Source organism: Chiroxiphia lanceolata, chromosome 10 (genome assembly GCF_009829145.1).
Source record: "Chiroxiphia lanceolata isolate bChiLan1 chromosome 10, bChiLan1.pri, whole genome shotgun sequence".
Taxonomy (NCBI): Eukaryota; Metazoa; Chordata; class Aves; order Passeriformes; family Pipridae; genus Chiroxiphia; species Chiroxiphia lanceolata.
The window spans coordinates 17,997,981-18,020,426 of NC_045646.1; the positions used below are offsets into that span (position 1 = coordinate 17,997,981).

The 22,446-nt window shown below is 42.7% G+C and overlaps 2 protein-coding genes across 4 annotated transcripts in view; one reads left to right on the forward strand and one right to left on the reverse strand.

The window, feature by feature from the left end:
* The window catches only part of ACSL3 (acyl-CoA synthetase long chain family member 3), a 52,059-nt gene extending 35,803 nt beyond the window's left edge, over positions 1 to 16,256 (reverse strand). For 2 of the 3 annotated variants that reach the window (XR_004358808.1, XM_032697853.1), the window contains exons 1-2: positions 16,179 to 16,256; positions 1,278 to 1,381 (exon numbers count right to left, since the gene is read on the reverse strand). The gene's annotated coding sequence lies outside the window, so the exon portion shown is untranslated. The remainder of the gene's footprint in view (positions 1 to 1,277; positions 1,382 to 16,178) is intronic. The other variant, XM_032697854.1, reaches the window with a different exon arrangement.
* LOC116791747 (basic proline-rich protein-like) lies at positions 9,917 to 16,415 on the forward strand. The gene is made up of 2 exons (XM_032698040.1): positions 9,917 to 9,935; positions 15,766 to 16,415. The coding sequence occupies exons 1-2, from the start codon at positions 9,917 to 9,919 to the stop codon at positions 16,413 to 16,415; spliced, it is 669 nt and encodes a 222-aa protein (XP_032553931.1).
* Positions 16,416 to 22,446: the final 6,031 nt, after the last annotated feature.

Here is a 22,446-nt window from a genome sequence, read left to right on the forward strand (position 1 = left end):
TACTGCAAGCAAAACCAATGCAGTTGAATTTGACAGTGGTTTGTTTTTGTTTGGTTAGGGGTTTTTTAAATAAAAGGTCATTTAATCTCAGAAAAACCCTCCATTTTTAATGACAATGTAAAAGAAAAAGATTATTTTCATTAAGATACAGAGAAAAACGCAAAAGCAAACACTTGTAACAACTGCTATTTCAAACCTTTACTGTATGGTATTTTAAAAACTCAAAATGAAAATACATTATAAATAATCAATTTGCAGAACTAACATGAAAATTTAAAGTTTCAGTAAATTTTCAGGGGGTTATCAGATTTGAAAGGCTTAAAAGAGATGCACTGTTGACTGTTTAACATTCTGCCTTTAAAAAAAGCACCATCAAACAACAACAACAAAAAAAAAAACCTGTGAAAGGTTTAGTGAAATACTATACAGGGTTTTACAATTTCGTTTAAGTACAATTTGTTGTCACCTTATTAATTTTGGAAGTATATGACTGCTTTTGACCATAAAAAGAGGGTAAGTAAACCCAACATTTTCAGCCAAGGAATGGAAAGCAGAGGACATGAGCCTAAGCAGTTTTTACAAGTATTAGACTATGACACAGTGAGAAAGTCCATTGCCTTTACAATGCATAAGTTTTGTTCTTAGGTAGCTCCTGCTGACAAATAAAAATACCTGACATGTGGCAATATTCTAACTAAGTGGTTCAGTCTGCAGATTAGCTGTAAACACTCAGGTGCTTACAGAACATGCATCCACCCTGGCTTCACACAATCCTGCTGGGGTTTTTGAAAAATCAGTGCTCAAACCCTGAGTAGTGACGCAGGAAAAGTTGGGAGGTTAAACCCTGGAGGGAAGAGCTGCTAACTTATGCAAGAATACAACCTATAGCAAACCTGTGCAAGCAAATGATTCCCCAATAGCTGTTTGGTTACATGGAACTCTGTTTCATGAAGCTGTCACCAAAAGGGAAAGAGCAAGACTACAAGTTAAAAATGTACACACTTTTTTCAAGAGCAAATTGAGAAGCAGCAATCAGCACACTCATGAATGAGTCTGGAGAAGTAAACCAGCTCTTTTCAAGACTGATCCTGCTTAATACATAATCAGTGATTTGGCCTGATATACTACTTATACTAATACTGTTATACCCTTTAGTTTTAGAAGCAAACTTATGTTAGATGAGAAAAAAAAAAATCCTTAAAGGAATGTGTTTACTAATTGGCCTGCTTATAACAACTACACTACAATAAAAGCATGAATTAACAATAAAAAGAAACCTTATGCAACTTCTCATGGTGGCAGGTACAGGTACAACAGGCGATACAAGATGTTCCCGTCTCAGTTTACTCAACAGGAGCTGTCACAGGCAACTGCACGAAATCTAAAAATGGAAAATCCCCATTAAATATGGCAATTATAAAACATATCCTCCGTTCTTTCACTTGTATTATGTAATAAATAAAGCCTTTTGCTCATCTGATACTGCACTGTATCACCTCGGAGAGTGTAGACCCACTACCTCCAAGTTAAGCAAAGTCAACTTTAACACAACCATGGCTCAGACTCAAGTCCTGTACAATCAGGGTGGCTGGAAGTGCATTAGTTAAACTCAGTAGCTCATGGTACTTGCCTCCCTGACAAATTCTAATTCCCCAGTGGCTTTCAGTGTACACTGGTTCTACCATTAGGGGTAAAAAAAAAAACCCCAAACATACCTATCTTTGTTTATCTGTCTACACAGAGAACACATTTCAGCCTGAGAAACAAATATTCCTGAACACTTTATAAAAAGACTAAATAAAGTACTAATCATTGCATTTATTGACTTAGCTCTACTATACAAAGTTTTATTTATTGCCCTTTGCAGAAGGAAGTCTTGACCCGTGCCAGCAATTCACATTTAAAATATGCAGCAAATGTAAACATTTTGTACCTATTACATTTGTGCAAACATTATTATTTACACAGCTATTCAGTTCACACAGATATAATATTTTCCAGTTTCAGTGGATGTACTATTTGCTGCTTGAGGTGAACACCAATGCGTTCAGTGCCGCAATCGACTTCCTTGATTTCACACATACTAATTAAACAAAACCAAGCCTATGCTTCACAAACAAATTCCCTGGACTAAGAAGTAAGGTGGAGCCTGAGGCAATGAACGGTGCACAGAAGAATCCTAAACACGGACCCATCTAAGCAGAAGATCTCTTTTGCAATATGGATTTAAGACACAGTTATATCTGAAAACAGATGTTCCTCACAGCTACAGCAGAAGTGTCTTCACACATTTCTTGAAACTGAGAGGATGGAAATCCCAACAATCCCAACTGAATGGTGGAAATGGATGCCTTGGATCCCTGGAGAGGAGCTGGTGCTCAGCACATCTTCCTGAATTTGAAGCTACAGCAGAGTGAGCACAAGGACACACCTCAGCTCCCCAGTTAACGCCCCATTGCTTCCTCAAGCCTCTCCTCCCACCACCTTCTGCATCCCCAGAGAGCTGCTGCCCTGAACTGCTCACAGGACCCATGCTGCTCACCAGGGCCCAGTTACCTCCAGGCCATCCTGGCAGTCCCCTCTCTTACATGTCCTGTGGGTTCCACACAAGCACACATACTGTCCTTGTTCCCTGCTTGCTGATTTTTCAGCCTCCCCGTCCCTCCATGTCACCCTTTTCCAGGCTGCTGCCTGGGTCTCAGTATCACTTCTAGCACAAGGCAGACCTTCCACATGCTTCTCAAACATCCACAAAACCCTTCACCAGGCAGACTTAAAACCCTGTTACAAAACGAACTGCCTCTCTGGAGTCAAGCTGGGAACAGATCCATGGCTCTGTCCCAAAGGACATCTGCTTTCAACAGGGTGCTCAGCAAAGCAGTGCTCACAATACCAAGAACCCACTGGAAACAAACCCAGCGGGACCTTCCTTGACAGCTCCACATCACCACACAGGGCTTGTCTGTAGCCTCTGCTACAGAAAGATCTAGAACAGGATTGCATGGCTGTAACAGACTGACCCACACTCAAAGGGTTTTTTGACACTTTTTCAAGCAGGCAGACACAAAGAAATTATTCCCACATCAACTCCAGCCCTTGATCTCTCACTCCCAGTCCTGAACAAGAAATAACCCGTCTCTCTCTGGACTCCGCCCTCCCTGCTGCTACATGCACACTGTGAACTGCTGTTAGCTTACACACATTTGGTGGGAGACCAAAATTACTACTGATTACATGATTACTCTTCTCTCAAAAGGAGGCAGATCTTCTGGACATGGGGAGAATAACTACTCTCTGCAAGCATATCTGGGGTAATTCTGAACTACCTTATTCAGATCACCTGTAGCCTCCAGCCCTGACCCACCTCTTTCACAACCCTGGGTGAATTCTCAGGCTCTTTAAAAGCTTCCCATTGCTCTTCTGTGGAACACAAACAGGGACTGGCAGATTGGTAGAGCCACCTCAGCACTCCTGCTCCCACAGCTCACCCCCCAAAAGGCATCAGCATAACCAAATCCACAACTTAACTCTCTTCGCTGCACGAGTGTGTTTCTGAAAAGCACGAGAAGGCGCACACAGACCATCAGGAAAGGAACAGCATGACCTGGAACAAGCCAGTTTCCAAGGTAAGAGTTTAGCAAACCGCTGGGGCAGCAAAGGTTGGCCACGAACTGCACAGCCTGAGGGTGCGATTTCAGTTTGGCTCAAGCAGGTTTAGCTGGGCTGCTAATAAAAACACACTGTTCATCTCTAAAGTGTAATTCAGCTCTTTCCCTCCATTGTACCAACACACAAGTGCCTATATGGCTAGGAATGAGTCAGATTAGCTTGCTGATCCAGTTTAAGCCCTCTCCTTCTCAGGGCAGAACAGTGGATTTTCCTTTGAATCAACACTGGTACTTACTCGAGCCTAGGGTGAGTCACTCCAGGCACCTAAACCAACAGAAAATTAGCACTACAAAAGAAGTTATTCTTCTGTTATCTCAAACTGAGTAACCATGAATAGGAGTTAACGCCAAGGCAAAACTGGAGGAGGAGAGGGAAGGAGACTGGCAATCGTACTGCAAATCAAACCTCCACCGAGCCGCAGAAGAACCGGAGATCAGCACAGACCGACAGCAGAATGCCTTGTGACTCGTCGTCAGCAGTGCACTGTGGGATCAGAGAAGAGCTGTGGACTGGAGGATTAACCTGATGCTCTCCCTACTAATGATCTCTCTACTTACTTTTTCTGGAGCTCACCACTGGGAGGTGCAACTAATACAAACCTAAATCCCTTTAAATTCTGGATGTAGGCTAATAAACATTCCTATAAAGACAGACGGGTTGAATTTATGTTCTTCACATGTCAGTGTTTGTAAAATGATATTCCTATTTCCTCAGGAGGCAGCCAGAAGGCATGGTGTTAGGATAAAATTGTTATGTAATTGTTAAACACCAAGATACTATAACAGCAGGAATAACATGAACCAAACAAGTCCTTTACTCTAGAGAGATACTTTCTACTCTTTTAGCTAAATTTTGAGACAAAAAGTTTTATTATCTAGGAAAGGTGGTTTTTTTTCCTCTTAGTAGGCTCATTTACTTTGGGGGGGGGGAATCACACCTAGTGGCAGCAGACAACAGGGAGGCAAATGTGGTAACAAAGAACTAAAGTAGGCTGAAGGAGCTGGCATTTCTTGAAGGCAAAGACCTGCACTTTCTCTCAAATGGATCCTTTGTATATCCAGTTATTTTTAAAAAGGTAATGGTAAGTGGATGTTAAAAACTATTTGACATCAATCTCTTCTACATATTTCCAACCCCTTCTGTATGAAATATCACTGCATGCTGCAGGACAGCAAGAGGCTCAGGTTTGTACAAAGGCAGTAATACTTCTGAGAACCTAAAAGCTGAAGTGAAATCACAAAGCAGACAAACAGCTTTATTTTTCAAAAAAACCCCCTACAGGACCTTCAATGCACAGTCTGACTGCACAGGCTACAAATTTAAGTTTAAACCTTTGTTACAGGTGAAAAATAAAACTAAATCAAAATGAGTTCAGCACTGATGAGCTCCAGGAGCAACACTTAATACAGGCACTTCTAAAGTTACCTTCATCCACAACACAAATACCCATTCAATAAAATCAACTGAAAATGAAAACCTCATAGCAATCCTGCATCTTAGATTTTTTTCTATTCAAAACATTTAAAACCTTATTTTCCTTAAGTAATTTTTTTACCTTATACAAGACAGTTGAAATATTTAATGGATTGACAAGTACATCTTGTATTAATAAGAACAATAAAACACAGCTCTAAGGTAATAATTGTAGTCAGCAAACCTGAAAGCACTTCCCAAGATGAAAACAGTGTGCTAAAAACATTTACTCAAAGTCATGGAACAAAGTAATGGCTATGCCAGAACACCATCCAGAGCTGTTACATCTTTTATCTCCTTCTCCCACTACATACTACTGCTTCATGGCAAACAAGTGTCTTACTTGTTTCAGACACTTTATCAGATACTGTCAATATGCTGCTTCCACTCCTTTTTATAAGAAGGTCTTAGAGCATATAAGAGATGTATTCAATGCCAAACTAAATTCAATGTTTTCACGTTTGTGTCAGAGAAGCAAAGAAATTAATGGATAAAGTACCTTACTACTGGAGAAGACCTCAGAGGAACTTTGGTATCTACAAATTAACTGACAGAGAGAGAAAATCCCACCAATTTCCCTGGCATACTGCTAGATTTTTAAACCACAGATACAAATTATACTTAAATAAGAAACTAATACCACTGTATACACAGTGTGAAAAAAAATCTGCATAAAAATAAGCCAGAATCTTCACCGTTATTCCCAGCCTTTGGCTACTGAAGAAGGGGAGTAACTGCCTACTTATCACTGCCTGTTTATCACTCCCCAAATTCCTACAGTCACTTTCCACTCATTTAAGTCAATCCTCCTAAGTACTTCCACTGGGAGGCAGACTCTGCTTTCCATCTGAATGGAAGGGACTGGCCAGAATGGTTTATATGCTATTTTCTACTACAAAACAGCCTAAGATCACTTCTCCAATTTCTGGGAAATCTGAAATGCTAAGGCATAAACAATTCTGGTTTGTTTGTTTCTTAGAAAAGAAAACAAAAATAGATATTCTGATGCCATACATTCAATGTGGTTTGTGCTGTATCCTAGTCATGTATTTGTCAGATCAGAACAAAAATATCTAACACAACAACCCCACAAATTTTTAGCAGTGAGGCTGCTTCTGGGTTTTTTTTCCTCCAGCAGAAGCTATACATGCATAAGAGTGTTCTTATTTAGATTGAGTTCATGCAGTGTCACAGTAAAAATTACCCATTACCCTGTATTCATCTTTTAAAAAATATCAGGTGGTCAGGTCCAAAATCTGGTAAGCACGTGTATTTATATTTTCTTTGCCTTCTTTCTGTAACATTTCTTCTCTGTTTGATGTGCTTTTGTTAGGGATAACTGTTGTCCCTAACACGGGCTCCTTACCTGGCATGCAGACTCAATTCATACACCAAGATGAAGTATTTTATTTGTTTAGTCTAGTTCGTGCAAAGTAGGGAGGTTGGCGTAACCCACAAAGTCAGCCAAACTGTACACTTCAACATTTAAACAAAGGCATCAGTTTTCATTGGTTACAAATTACATAGCTTCTTCAATAATTAGTACTCAAACCCTTATTTGCTAATTGTATCTCTTGCTTCTTGTGCTAATTAGACTGCATATGCAGCTCTTCCCTCCATTTGAGTCAAGACTCTGTTCTGAGTAGTTGGTCAATGGGTCGGTGGTCCTGATCTCCCCTGTCAGAATTACCTTTCCCTGAGCTCCTGCTCAGTCCTGCTCACTTCACTCCTCGTGGCTCTTGTCCAAACAGCCCATTCATCTTGGGATTGTGTTCTCCTTTCCTGAAAGCAGAACATGAGCCAAGCCTACAAGTCTCTACAAGTTTCACAATGCAGTTGCTTAATCGTAACTGCCTACCTATAACTACTGATTAACATCAAAACCTGGCAGTTTGGTTCAAATCTTGACAGACTAGATACCACAACCTTAAGCCAGAAGCTCTTAAAGAATAAGCAGCAGATGAATACACTCGGGCAACAAAGCAAATCTGAGAGAACAAAATGGAGATCGAGACCTCACCAGAAAAAGAGTGAAAATTCCACGTCTTTAGAGAAGTTCTTCACAAGAAAAACAATCAGATGAACAATATGTGCAACAGGAATTTTCTCTCTCAAAGGAAAAAGGATATCCACAGCATGACCAAAGCTATCAAGGTGATAAAGTGGGATGTTTCACCATTTAGCTGGAAAGGCCAAGCTGCTGACATTTTCAATACACTTTCTCTTTTGAAGGATGAATACATTTTCAGGTTTCAATTCCTTGGGGTTTTGGTGTGGGTTTTCTGGTTTTGGTGGGGTTTTTTTCGTTGGTTTTGTGATTTTGTGGGGATTTTTTTTGTCTTTGTTTTGATTTTTTTGCATTTTTAGGTTTTTGTTTGTTTGTTTTAGGTTAGGGGGTTTTGAGGGGGAATTGGTTTGTTTTTGTAAACCTTTTTTTTTTGTTATTGTTATTTTTTTAAACATCACCATTGTGTCCAGTCATCTATAGGGATTTACTACCAAAAAAAATTTAATGAAAAAGTTCCCACAAGAATATCTGCTTTTCTCACATCCCACTTTCCACTGTGGTGACTGAAACTCCAGAACAGGAGCAACTCCTCTCCTCTGGCCTGCGATGGAAGTCACGAATCCTTCAGAAAGGACCACTACCTTTTTAAGGAAAGACTCCTGCTCCCAAGCCCACATGCACGCTTCAGACTTACCTAATGTTCACTCTCAAAATAATGAAGAGTTCCCCCTGAAGCCACACAGAAAGACCAAGAGGAATGCAATTTATAAAAATCACAGCCCCAGGAAGTGTTGCCTCAAGCCAACACTCCCCGGGAGTTTCATACTTCACAGACTGAACTCTCTGCAAGGACTAAGCCAGACATATCGAAAGCAGTACTTCACTCCAGTAACCATGTAAATGCAGAAAATAACTTGTAGAGCCTTTTCTGAGCACAAATAGAAAGAGAGAAATGAAATTCACTTATTCAAAGTTTTGGGAATGTGCAATTTTCACTTTTGGTAATAAATCTATGCTCAAAAACACAGTTGTCTGTTTCTTAGACAGCTTACAGGAGTGTCTGTGAAACCCCATCTCCTAAACACCCAGGTTTACAGAAAACTACGCCTGACCCCTAAGCTGGTTTAACAGAAATACTTGGCTTAAGAGCAGTTGTATTTGAACATAAACCCCAACTGCACTGCAATGGCCAAAACCTGCCTCTCCCCTAATATTTTTCAGAACTTAATGCTAAAAAAAATAGTTGGCTTATGCAACTCCAGATTTCAAAAAGACTCACACTAAACTGATTTATAAGACACTAGGAATGCTGCAAAATCTGTAAAAATAGGACTTCAACAAATGTTTCCTATGGATACGATACAAACATGACACTATAAACACCAAGTTGCCAAAAGGAACATCACCTGGAAGCCACAGCACAACAGTTCCCCAGTTAAGCACTTGATGAAGGTTGGGGAAGGCTACCACAGAAGCAGGTTTCAGCTGTTAATGTTTCAGCCTCATTCCTCCATGTATTTATGGGCAGACAGCGCTTTTTACACTCAGCAAGTGGGGGTTGAACAATGGGAAGTCACACAAATTGTTGAGCTACAGAAAAACTAGCAGGATGTTTCACTGCAAACCACTTTATAAGGTTTTTATTTCTCTTGGCTGCTCTAAAATTCTAGGGACAGTGGGGAATACGACATTAGACAAGAAAGAAATGGCCAAGGAAAAAGAAAACATTTCAAATTCAGCGTTTTCCTAAAGAGCTACTTGATCAAGGTTTTACATCAATACTGCTTGGGGAAAAATTACTCCTTTGTCCAAAATCCAGCACTAGAATTTACTTAAGCATGGCATAAAGAAGTCTACTCTGCTCATTTGAGTCATCATTCTGTTTTCTAGCCTTAGAAGTAACACTGTCAGGACAACCTCTCTCATCCATCACACTGGAAAAAATATCCTTTTCTCTCCTTTTATTATTCTCTCTTTCATAAGTAAAGCAAGGCAGGATCAGTTATGAACATGCTCAACAATTGCATAACACAAAACAAACATGAAACAAGATCTCATTAAATTAGAGGCCATTTTAATTCTGTGTGAAGAAGCCTTACAGAAGTGTGGTTCTCAGCTCCAAGTCCTTACGTGCCCTTAAAACTTACAGGTGTTGGAAATCAGAGGACAGTATCCAGTACCCACAGATATGGACTGGATGGGATGAAGGTGAGGAACAAACTAAGTCTGCACAGGAGATAATTCAAGTCAGTAGTTCAGAATCAGCAGACAAACACTGCGTAGGTAGGCGGAGGTTTTGGTAGAAGGGAAGCCTGTTTTTCTATTCAGGGAAAACAAACACACCCTTATACTCGTTATGGAAACACGACCAAAACTGACTTACCTGGCTGGGTAGAGCCTTCACTGCTATGTTTCAAGAACACTGACCTTTTTAAAAAAGAGAAGTGCCATAGTACCAACAGCATTTGTAGGAATTTTGTGAATATTCTTGGGCAAAATTATTTTGTCTGTGTTATACAGATGTTCATATCAGATTAATACAAGCTGACAAGTTGGAAGTCCAGAACAGACTATTACCTATTTTTGAAAGAATATAAATATTTCATCTGTTTCATGAGCCTCCAACATTTTAAACACCAAGAGAAATACATCCTGCCTTTAAAAAAATCTCCAAAAAAGTCATGAAATATTAAGCTAATGATATAATTAAAATACATGCAGTTTCAACTACTGTAGTCAAACTCTTAGATCTATACACATCGACAGATGCACAAAAAGAAGTCAGGTTAGTACATCTCTCAGTTCTTTCACACCCTGGACCTGGCCACAACTGCATTTGTGAATGCATAACACAGGATTTGGGCAGAAGATTATTTTTTTCTTAACTAAAACTTATTTTTCTGGTCAATGGCAGATTTTTTTTAAATGTCTATTTTAGTTAGCATTCCTAATCAAAAATCCCTCACCCCCACTAACAGCCCTGGCTTGGTGGCTGACACACCAGCTCACAGCCCTGCTGCACCTATTGGGAAGTGGACTTGTACCTTATTCTTTAAAGTACTGGACGTTACCAGGTTAAGCTATTTGTGCAGCTTGCAAAAGAAGTACATAAAAATCTCCAAAAGCATCTTCCCCCTCAAGGAGGGGGAAAAAGTCAAATCCACACAGTTTTCAGCACTGCTGAACTGGAAAATATTCTCTAAGCATCTCAAAGCTGTCCATTAGGAAAATCATTTCTCTATTTACAGTTTCCCTAGAACAATACAGGGCAGCAGTACTTCACCAAGACAATCAAAGTGCTGCAATAAAAACCTGGAAAGTTCTGTCAGCACAGCTGGATGAGCCATTTGTGGACTTTCTGCTGTGGAACAGACCAAACCCAGTTTGCCACACAGATTCCCTGCCCCAGCATTACTGAGACCACTGTCTTCCCCCCTACGCCTGCTGCCTCACCTCTCTCCTCTTCAGCACTCACAAACATACAAATCCTTACAAAATCTGCAGACATAAAAAGCAGATGCATCTCTCCACATAACCACTTAAATCCTCCTGCAAAGCCATCACCTCCTGCTTCTCCTGTTCCCTTCTGTCCTTCTCCATACCCACACAGTTAAAACTGACTACAGACACCTCTTTACCAAACACATCTAAATTCTACATGCTAACCTCAGCTGTTCCACTTTCCACATTTTTCACAGGTTCTCACAGAATAAGCCCATAAACATAGACTTTAATAATGGTGTGGTGAAACAACTGTGGATGACACTGTTTCACAAATCACCTTCTCACATACAGTCTTAAAACTTTGGCTGGTAGAAATCATTCTGTATGTCTGATCCAATAAACGTTGTGTCATCATGCACACTGATGTATGACACTGCACTAATTGCTCAAGAAGCAAAGCACCCAGGAAAAACCTTCCTGAGGATGGTCCAGGTTTCTTGAATGTCTCAGCAGCCAACCTGAACAAAACGAGGCACATTCCATTCCCTGTCCTGGAGAGCAGTAAGGGAAAGGCAGAAGTCTTTCCTCTAAAGGTGTAGATCAAGTATTTTTACATAGCTTTCAGTTCAAAGTATCCTTAGGAGTTTATCACAGGAGGAGACAATGTTCCACACAGACAGCAATGTAAAACAGCAAATAGGTGGGGAACTGGATCTGGTAGTGCAGGACTACTGCTATTCTGCTGCTTCATCTTCAGCAAGTCACTTCTAATATTTAGTATCTACTTTCCCCTTCCAGGTCTCATACTGATTTAATCTAGTAGATACAAGCATTCAGGGTAAGGATATTTACGTAGTTCCTAAAAAACAAACCACCAGATTTCCAATTTTATAGTAAAATGGGAGAAGGCTTGCAGTTTGTTATTGCTGTTTTCACTATCAATGAAAATCTAAGTCAATAATTTCAATAATCTTATCTTCCCTGCTTTTCAGGAAACTCACAGAACTGAGAAGCCAGTTTGTCCCACTTCAGATGCTGTAATTAACTAGCACGTTTTCATAATTAACAAGACTCAGGAACACTAAAGGAAAGACAACTTCCCAGTGCTCACGTGGTGACAAATTGCCACCTCCTCCCCCGGGATTACAGACACTAAGTCAGCACCTTGACTTCCCGTGAGCTGCAGGCTCACTTAAGGAATGAGAGGACACGTGGGTAATTCCTTCCCAAGGATCACTAAAAGACTCTTGCAATTTTTGAATCAAGCTGATTTTAAAAACAGATTGAATTTCGAACAACTTTTCTCTAATTCATTTAAAAGGTAATACACAGTAAGATTTGAGCTTCCTTCAGAGAGTGGCACTATTTTCCCCCCCCATAGTCTGGTACTTTGGAATAGCCATTCAGAAGGTGTGTTTAGGATATGGCCTCGCCCAGGGGATTTCCTTCAACAGACTCAGAATCATTAGATCCCAAACTGTATCTCGAAGCTGAGTACTGAGTACTTTGACAGCCCTTCAGGCCTTACTACATAGCAAACACTGATGTAGACCAGGCCCTCAGGATGAAGAGCAGGTTCTTCCAACTCTAACTGCATAATTAAACAAATAAAGTCCTGCCATTTGGGAACTGCTCAAGATTGGCTTGAGTGCTTCCTATACTCCTCCAAGTTTGATGTGTAAACCTGCACTGCCAGACCACATGCAGTCCTAAATAAGCTGGCTCAGAACCTTCCACTGCGACTGCTCTGTTGGCACAAACTTAACAGAGCCACGGGACAATTCAAGCAGGAAAGGACAGCAGGAGGACTCTGGTTCAACTTCAAGCTCAAAGTGAGATCGCACCTGCTTTCTCATGGCTTTATCCAGTTGAATTTTGAAAACCTCCACAGGAGGAATCTGCACAAGCTCTCTGGATAGCAAGTCTCACCACCTGACAAACCTCAGGGTGAAAAATGCCTTGTAGAGACACTCCTCACACTCGCCCGTCTCTTGTCCTCCCACCGTGCACCACTTGGCTTCATTCTCTTGAAAACCTCCACACAGGTTCTGGAAGGGCCCACCAAGCCTTCTCTTCTCCAAGCTCAACTTCTACTTCTCCTCACAAAGCAAAAGCTCCAGACAATCTTGGCAGCAGTCCACTTAACTCACTCCAGTTTATCAACATTTCCCTTGTCCCAGAGCGGGGAGCAAAACCGGATGCTGTATTCTGGATGCAGTCTAATGAGTGCCAATGGAATGGGATAATTGCTTCCCTTCACCTACTGCCTGTGCTCCTGTTCACACAGGGCACACGCTGCCCCACGCTCAGCTTGCTGTCCACCACGACCCCGAGAGCCCTCTGGGCAGAGCTACCCCCAGGCAGGCTGTGCCAGTGCAGGAGGTCACTCCTGCAGAGAACAAGCCAGGGAGCCCCCACCCTCAAACAGCTGCTTAAATGGTAAATTTGCTTAGTAATCGGCAGCAGATGAAATGGATGGAAATTGAAGCCAAGTCTTCTTAGTGTTAATACACCTTACTTAGTAGTACTAAGTCGCATCTTAGGGCCATATTCAGATGGCCTAAATTCCACATAAATCCTTCTGTCTCCTATTTCTTATTAGCTGGCTTTCAGGCAGCTCCCGATGCCGTGTCATATGTAAATTCTCTGAATTGCTCTTCAAAACCACCTAGATTTCTCCATTGAAGAGAAAATGTGCTTCAGTGGAATCCAGGCCACCTGAATCTAGTCTTTAGGGTCCGATAACACTGCAGCATCAGATCGCATTATTCCTTTGGATTTGCCATTGTGGCAGCAAGTAGCAGCTCATTTGTCAAGACAGGTTTAGTTACTCTTCCACTGAAACATATATTTCAAAAGAAAATGTAGATCACTAAACAATTCAGGACTCAGTTCTTCCTGCTACTTTCTGCAAATTTACTCCATAGCTGGATCTCCTTGAACAAGAATGCATTATCCATAGCTCTTCTGCATTTTGTCCTGAGACATGGATGATGCTTTGTTCCAGATGTCTCAACAATTCATTGAAAAAAAACGGGTCTTTAGTATGACTGTGGCTCAAACCATTCACTGGTCTACAGAAAGGAAGAATAAAAGCCCTACAATCAGCACTGAATGTGGGCTGGGGAAATCAATGGCTTAAATGCTCCCCAGTTCAGCAAAAGCACACCACGCTTTAGGTCAAGCATGAAGACATTTCTTCTAGTTCTTCAAGGATTATTAGTTTTCCAATAAATACCATTTTGATTTTCCTTGGTTGCTGGCTGAACCAGAACTTTTGATTTGAGAAATTATTTCTTTTAGGCATTATGGTTTTATTACAGTGTCATAAATTGAGAAGTTACACATACCAGCATGCTCTACTCACTGTTCTTACATAATCAGGATTCTCCAAGTAAGAGAAATGCAGCAGGGAACATGGGAATCACTCAAACACTTCTGAAAAGAGGACCCAGATTCAACACACCACAGTCCTGACACCTCTTTTTCGGACATTAAGAGTGCTTTTTTTCAAAGCCCCAGAGAACTCCAGATGCACAGGTATGGAGAGTCTGCCCCCTGTACACAGCTGGAACCCAGAGCTCCCTCAAAACATCCCACTACTGTGACATATACAGAATAAAACTGAGGCTGAGATTTATTGTATCACTCCTCACTTTGAGTGGAACAGGACACTTGGAGATAGCACAACTTTAAGAACCAAGCATCAATTTATTGCAGATCAAACAGGCTATTTTAGAATTAAGTCAGTAATTTTGCTTCTCTCCAAGGCATTCTGTATCCATTAGCAAGAAGCTTGTTTTCCTGATCAGCCAAAAGGTACCAGATGCATACCACAGGCTGACTGTATTATGTGTTTCAGAAGTTTCCACCACACAGCAGCTCCATCAGACTGACTGAAGTCTGTCAGTCAGCCATCAACACTGAACATGCAAACATTAAATGTGAACCTACCTTTGGTTTCTAGGGACTAACAATAACAAACATGCTGAACAACTACAAAGAAAATCAGGTCTGTAAGTTACAGTGTTTAGTTTCAACCGCTCCTGAAGCATAAATCCACAGGACAAGGGGGAATTACCAGACTTCATAATATCTTTCCTTAACTTTTCAAAGCACACAGGACAGTCAAATACTGAAAACTGCTTGCTCTCACAGTGGTGCAGATAGCTATGAGCATAAAGTCTTAAGAGTGCACCCAGATGATTACCTTCCTCTTAGGGAATAGTTAAGAGCTGATAACGCATCTATTATTTCAGACCTTTACTTTTTAGCCCCAGGAAACAAAAAAGGCATATGCCACAATGAATTTCTGCACAATGAGACACCAATCCACTCCGGAAAAAGACCAGATCTACAGCAGAATGTAACCTGACAAAAAAGTCATTAAGGCTTTTTGGTTTCATTTTATGATTTTTCTTTACATGATACTTAAACAATAACAACAACAACAAAAAAACCCCTTTCACGTCAACTAAAACATTCCTTAACACTTCTATAATATTCCAAATGTGTTGAGTAAAAATGACTGCCTTTACCCGTATCAGACTTTTAAAAGCACCCAAAATCATTTATCACTTGTGTTGCTCATAAATATTGGTGTTGCTCACTTCATAAATTCCGTACTGAGAACTGCGCTTCAGGATAAAAAGTGAGGCTACTTAAATACAAGAATTTCACATCTGGTGCCATCAAATCCATTTCACAGGCCAAAAAAAGTCACGTTCTAGAATCTGGTATTTCTAAACAAAGTGCAGTATTTCTGATCTTAAAAAATTACGTATCAGTTGCTGTACATAATAACTAAACGTTTGGGGAAGCTTATTTCTTCAGCAAGCTAAAAAATAAATGCAGCAGTGCTTATAAGCTACCTTACAACTATTTTTATTCTGTCGCTACTGAAGGCTACTATTTGCTTATTTCCCAGAGACTCTATACGGGTCCCAAACACTGAACTTCACCCTCTTAATGAAGCTTCATTATCTGAAATAGTCTTTTAAGCCTTTCTTTCCTCCCCGCGAGCGAAGGGTGTTCCCGTGCTACCCTTCCCGGGGGAGCCCACGGAGGGAACCTACCTAAGCACCAAACCTAGCACCAAAACCCTGGAAACCTGAATGGCAACACTGGAACGGGGCTGCAAATCCCGGCCCGTGCCTCCCCCGGCCCTGCAGCTCTCACACCACGCGCGCTCACACATCACGAGCAGCGGTCGGGCCGGGACCCCCGGGCCGGGGACACCGCGGGGACAACCGTGTCACCCCCCGCGCCGGGCACCTGCCGGGCGGCCCCGCCGCGCTCCCCGCACCCGCCGGAGCCGAAACACAAAGAAAAGCCTAAGGAAAACACCCCCTCGCTATCGCCTGTTATCTCGCTAATTACCCGCGGCCGGGAGGCGCGGCGGCACGGCCGGTGCGCAGCCCAGCCCGCCGCCCCCGCCGGGCCGCCCCAGCCCCGCCGCGGCCCGCACGGCCGCCGCACTCGCCCCCGCGGAGGCGGCGAGAGGCCCGGCGGGGCTCCGCTGCGCGGCCGGGCGCGCTCCCGGCGGGCGCAGGACCCCGCGCTCCCCCCGCGGCCCCGCACTCACCGGCCCCGGCCCCGCGGACGCTCCGCGGCGGCACCGCCCGCTCCGCCCGAGTGCGCGCCCCGCGCTCCGGCTCAGCCGCGGCCGGGCCGCCCCCCGCCGCCACCGCCGCGCGCGCTCATCCCGTATGCGCCACGGCGCCTCCTGGTTGGCCCGCGCCGAGTGGCGCGCGGGGCCGGGCTCCCGCGGCGCGGGGTTACTACAGGTCACCCGCGGAGGGGGCGGAGCCAACCGGCATGAGGGGGCGGGGTCGGGGCCGCCCCCCCCCGCGCGCGCCGCGTCAGCCCCGCGGCCCGGCCGCGCTGCGCATGCGCGCCCGAGGGGCGGCCGGGGGCGCTGAGGGACGGCTGCGGTTCGGAACGAGCGGGAACCCCCCGGCCCCGCCGGGCTGCTCAGCTCCCTCACCGCGCCTGGCAATGGCCCCGGGCCCACCGCTAACGCCGCTGTCCGACGGGCGCTACGGTGGCGCCGGTACCGCGCGCAGGCGGGTGATGCTCCGTGTGCCGCCGGCGCGCGTTAATGGGTGCTTTTTGACACGTGTCCCGGTCAAAGTCACCGCGGCAGAGCGCTGGACGTGCCTCGGCAGCTGCCCGGCTTGGGGCCAGAGGTGCTGCAGGAGCGCCAGGGCTCGAGGCTGCCGTTTGGGCTCCCCTGAAGTTGCGGTTTTAAGTGACGGTGTTACCCCTGGCAGCTGCTGCAGAGGTTCTTGACCTGCATCTCTGCTGGCGGGACTGAGCAAAGATCGCTCCTTTCTCATCAGAGCTGCCGTCACCTGCAGCGAGTTTTGGTCAGTGCTGCTCGAGGCTGGGTCCCTATTTAACAATTACTGAGGAACCTCTTCTGTCAGTATTGATTTACCCGGGCCCTGCAAATGTTCCTGCAGAATTAGAGGTTTTCATTTAATCGCCCGTAATACAATGCTGAAAGATAAAAGAAATGAGCACCTGCTAAAGATAAGCAAAATAAAAACAACGAATGGGAGGAAGGTTCCAAAACCCCGAGGAAAGATTTAGTTACAGCAGGTGCTGGGGTTGCCTTTGCAGTGGTGGCAGCCAGCATTGACACAAGGGGTAGGTTTGTTTTGAACAGTCTGTGCAGGTCAAGTGTCCCTGTCACAGCCCTTGGAGCTGAGCAGCCCAGAGGTCTGAGGAGAGGAGGATTGCAGTGCTGGGGCCAGGAGCCTGAACGCAGCTGTACCTACAGGTCATCGGGCAGTGAGTTACTTTGTACCACCCATAAACTGTGCAGGTGACACTGCCCCTGGCATGTCCCACCTCCTTGCCCCTCGCTGACCCCACGTTTCAGAGGAAGAAGCACTGTTTGCATCTACAGTCATCTGCGGGGCACTTGAGTGGCAGGGAATATACTCACTCTTGCTAAGAGCAGATTAACAGGGTATATACTTCTAATCCAAAGACCAACTAAGTCAGTCACCTCAATGACTGGAAAAAACGCTTCCAAGTGTTTAGAACTGGAACAGAAGAGATGGCCACTGACTGCTTTGAAAAGCAGGAAAACAGTATCCACAGGAGCTGTCTGAGCTATAAAAGTCATGAGCTACCTGGATTATGGGTACGAGCATGGAAGTGTTATATTTAAAACAGTTTCACACTCACAGGAAAAAGTGGAAAAGGATAAGCAAACTTGGAAGGAGAAGAATCTCATTTCTCAAAGATAGAAAATGTGGCCATTTGTGCAACAGGAGGGAATTCACGGGGCTTTCTGCCAAAATATTTACTTATATTGGTAGAGACAGGATAAAGTTAATAAATACAATGTGGATATTAGCACAAGGAAAGGAGTCCCAGATTTGTGTCACAGAATCACAGAATTACAGAATCACACCATCTTTCACACATCATTCAAAGCAAGGAAGGTTCAGAATAAAACTAGAAAAGCGATTTGATGTAAAGGAAGATTGGAGATAAAACACTGGACAGCACAGAGCTCATCTGCTCAGTGTCAGATCTCACACTGAACCCTCTGTTCTTGTTTGCTCCTGGGTAATCACCAGTGACTGACTGGTAAAACACCTCAGCAAAAGCCTCACCGTGAGAAATAAATGGACCCCACAACTTGAAATTAAATGTGATCCTTATTAAACTGCTAGATCTGAATACTGTCAATTTTTATGAGAAGGAGATTCCAAAGAAACTTCAACTTCAAATACAGATTTGTTGTAAACTTTGTATTTCAGTCTTACCTTTATTAGAGGGTGCATCTGTGTGCATGGTTTAAGTTTGCCTGAACTTTTGAGTGATTTGAAATCCAAATGCTGTGTAAGTAGCTGTATTTACTCCAAATAGACCCAACTATTGGCTGTATCTCTAGCAGTCTTCAGGGTAAATAAGGAGTTCTTGGTGACATACCACCCCAGAGGGATGTTTTTTGAAAAATTGTGAGGCCTTTGGTGTTGATACCCCCCAGTTCTTACTGCTTGTCTGCAGGAGATAACAGCTACATCAGCCAAACTAGTACTCCAGGCCTGTAACTGGGGAGTGGGCAAACTGTTACAGACACCAAAGGACCTGAAGTACTTTAATTGCCCTCCCAATAGCAACCATCCAAGCCTGCCAGGGTCTTCCTGCATGCAGGACCACAGATAATCATCACAGAGCATCTCTTTTGTGCCAAAAAGCTGTCCAGTGCATTCCATATCTAAAGATAATTTAGGTATGAGCAAGACATTCAAATAACAACAAAAATACTCAGAACTAACTATTAAATTCTAACAGGTTTTCAAGCTTTCTTTTGTTAGCATTTAAACTAATTTCTAAGGAGTTACAATTAAAAAGACAAAACTGTGTTCAATCCACTAGTCTACAATGACATTTCTTAAGCTTCTCTCTGTATCATTTGGTGCTGCTGGTGGATGCTGGAGACAGTACTCCTGACTGGGTAGCCTGGTCCCTGGCAATTCCTGTGGTTCCTAATTCAGCTCAGCATCAGAAGTGAAACATAACTGCAGCCTACGCTGATAAAGCAACTTCAATTTTACAGACCCCTAAGGCTTAAAAACGTACACACATACACAGAAACAACAATATTTGTTGTTAAGTACTGATTTAAATGGATTCCTACATGTATTCACTATTTTCTTGAGGTTCTTCATAGATTCCTGATGTTTACATACAGCATAGGCAAAGCTTTTCACGATATCAGGGATTTTACCACACCTTTTGCTTAAATGTAGATTTTACAGAGCAGGGCTTGGAAGATACTGGTATAATGTGTCACTTACACTAACAATTTTCTTGCACAAGTCCATGCTGGGTATCCCATAGGAAAACCAAAGAATTTGGGGATAGATAGTACACATAACAGTCACCAATAAAATTATGGATCATGTATGTTTATAATTGGAAATTTAAACTGCACAAGACACATGCTCTAGTGACTGGGAGACAGTGACTTTGCCTACACAAGCCATGCATAGTGATGGGAAATTAAAACAGTATCTGATTTATCTTTTCATTAGAAAGGCAACTAACAGAAATAAAGGCAGGAAATAAGTAGTTGTATCATTCTAGAGCATTCAGGCAGGGAAGGAGTATCAGTGAAAATATTCGTGGCTCCTACTAACCACATTCATGTATTCACAAATGCTTGTTTGGTTAGGGTTTTTGATTCCCAGAAGGAGAAGCTCATTAACTATTCTCGTTTTCCCTTTTAAAAAGTTTCAGGCATGCAGTCAAGGGGAAAAAAACCCGCTGCCATATGTTTTGTTCAACAGTGGAGAATGAGTAGCAAGCAGTAAATAGCAGGGAAAATTGCAAGTGATCTTATGAAAATACTGATTTGGAAGTACAGTCAACTGACTCATTAGGAAAGAGAACACAAAGCCCATCTTATATTTGGCCAATTCTAACTAATATCTAGGGGGAATTAATAAAAACAAAACCATGAACCACACTGAAAGAGGAGAGTCTGAATGGGTAAACGTGTGGAAGGCTGGCATTAATCCTTGATGAGCAGGCTGCTGCCCACTGATTCTTGGGAAGAAGCTAGAAGGGGAAAACCCAAGAGTGTCACAGATATAACAGATGCAAGAGCTTTCAGCTAAAAATCCCTGGAGGGACACAAACAAAATTAAGTAGTATAGGACAGTACATATGGTTAAATTACAATCGAATTGACTTCTTATGTGAAATAACGGAGACCATTAAAGAAGGGTTTGGATGGAACAAAGCTCATGGTCTTGATGGAATATATGTCAGTGTACGCCTTCAAACCTGTGAAAAATGAATGACTCTATAATTAGCAAACTTTCTCCATGACTCATTAAATAATTGAATGCTACAAATTAATACAGTGCTAGTCTAAATTAAATTAATTGTAACTGAAGAGAAGATAATATTTTTAAACTGTTTGCTTAGAACTTATTTTGCTTTAGCTGCAAACAATACCAGCTCAACAAAGGGACAGGTATCCCTGGTAATTTTTAATTAAACAATCAAACTGACATTGTAATGTTTTATTTCTAGAGATATCCTGGTAGTGTGGCATTTTTAAACACCCTCTTAAAAGGTAGAGAGGGCCAAGTTACTACTGAAGGGGCAGGGAGAGCCAGCTGGGATGTGAGTTCTGGCAGCAGAAACAGCTTGTGTTCCTGAAGTGATCATTCTCACAACTGTTAATTTTGGGGGGTTGTTTTAAAAGATGGAAAAACATTTCTAGCGCAAGCTAATGTACACATGTACATATCAGTATATTTGACTCATTTTTATCTGTGAAGCTTTTTGTTTCCAAATAAAGAAATGAATAACTTGCTAAAATTAAATTGGAAAGCAGTAAACTCTGGCAACATGACCAGTGATTAATTATTTAGCAGAACATCTGGTCATATGGGCATGCCCAGAGCCACTTCTTACAGAGAGAGATTGATGACATTAATAACAAGGTGATCAAGGGTATAGTGGAAAATTTATCACCACTTGACACAGTTCAGCTTTGTTAATGCTTGAGTACTTCTTTAAATTCCTAGCTTGTATTTTCTCATCCCACAGATCTGTTGCCAACCCACTGTGATAAATCAAAGTGCCATTCAGGTATTAATAGTACAATAACCCCCAAACCTGAAATTTCCAAGTAGGGGAAAGCATGTAAACAGGTCAGGAACTGTAAAACAGGCTGCAAGGCAAGCTCTGTGACACCACCACACCCTGGAACTGCCATGCTGCGAAAAATTCTGTCAACCACGGAAAATGAGAGGAAGGATTAAAAATAGAATTTATTTCTGCTCTTGAACTTCCTTGCTCAAAAAGCCACCTGTCATTTTCCAGGCCAGCAAAACGTTACAGTAGAGCTGACAGCATCAAAGGCAGCCAAGAGGAATCAAATCATCAAACAATGAATGGTCACTCAAGCCCGCAGAAGAAAGGTGATCCCTGTAGGCTCCAAAGACAGTGGTGTCCTGAGAATCTTACAATACAATTTAATCACCAAATAGACCTTAAAAACATCCAAGCCCAGATCCAAATCCATGTCTGAGCCTTCCACACTGCTTGTGCCCCAGCAGCTGCCCAGACTGGACTCCCCCACAACTTGCCCTGTGCTCAGATGTTATTCCATGGGCATGGATCCATTGGGCTTGCTGCAGCCCAGTCCAACACCCCTTCCAGCCTTGGCACAGCACAAATTTAAGATTTGCTTCTTCATCCAAGCAGCACCAGGCACAGAGCCCTTTTGCTTTTTAGACCACCACAGTTAAGACTCACCAGGTTTGTCTGGATTACCTTGAGTGCACTGATATTTGAGAAGGAAGGAAAAAGACACTTCCCAGGACAGACTTGCTTTCTTCTGCAATTCTGAATAACCATGGTAAACAAATACTATTACAGATAAAGCTGGCAGTTATAAATCTTGAAATGTGACACTAAGTGGCCAAAACAATCCGAGTGTTTTCCTGCTGTGGCAGGGGAAGGCTCCAAAGGCTTCCAGTAGTTTGCTTTTATTTAATGGGCTTTGTTTAGTCAACCACTGTGCAATGTTTTCATAAAACAAAACCATTTTACTGTCTTAAGACTTCAACCAGGAAACAAATGTGGCCAAGGGTTTCCAAAACAGAAGTTTAAATTTGGGCTCTTGTGTGAGTTGGATATTTGGGGTTATTTGAGAAAATTGAGGTAAACAACCACATATTTGGCAGCTTGAGAAATACATAACTCAAGTGGGTGCCCAACTTACCCAAGACGAATTCTGTGAAACTTCAAAAGAATGGCTTTCAGTGTGTTTTCTAGAGGAGGGAACAGCATCTTCCCCCTGGCAGAGA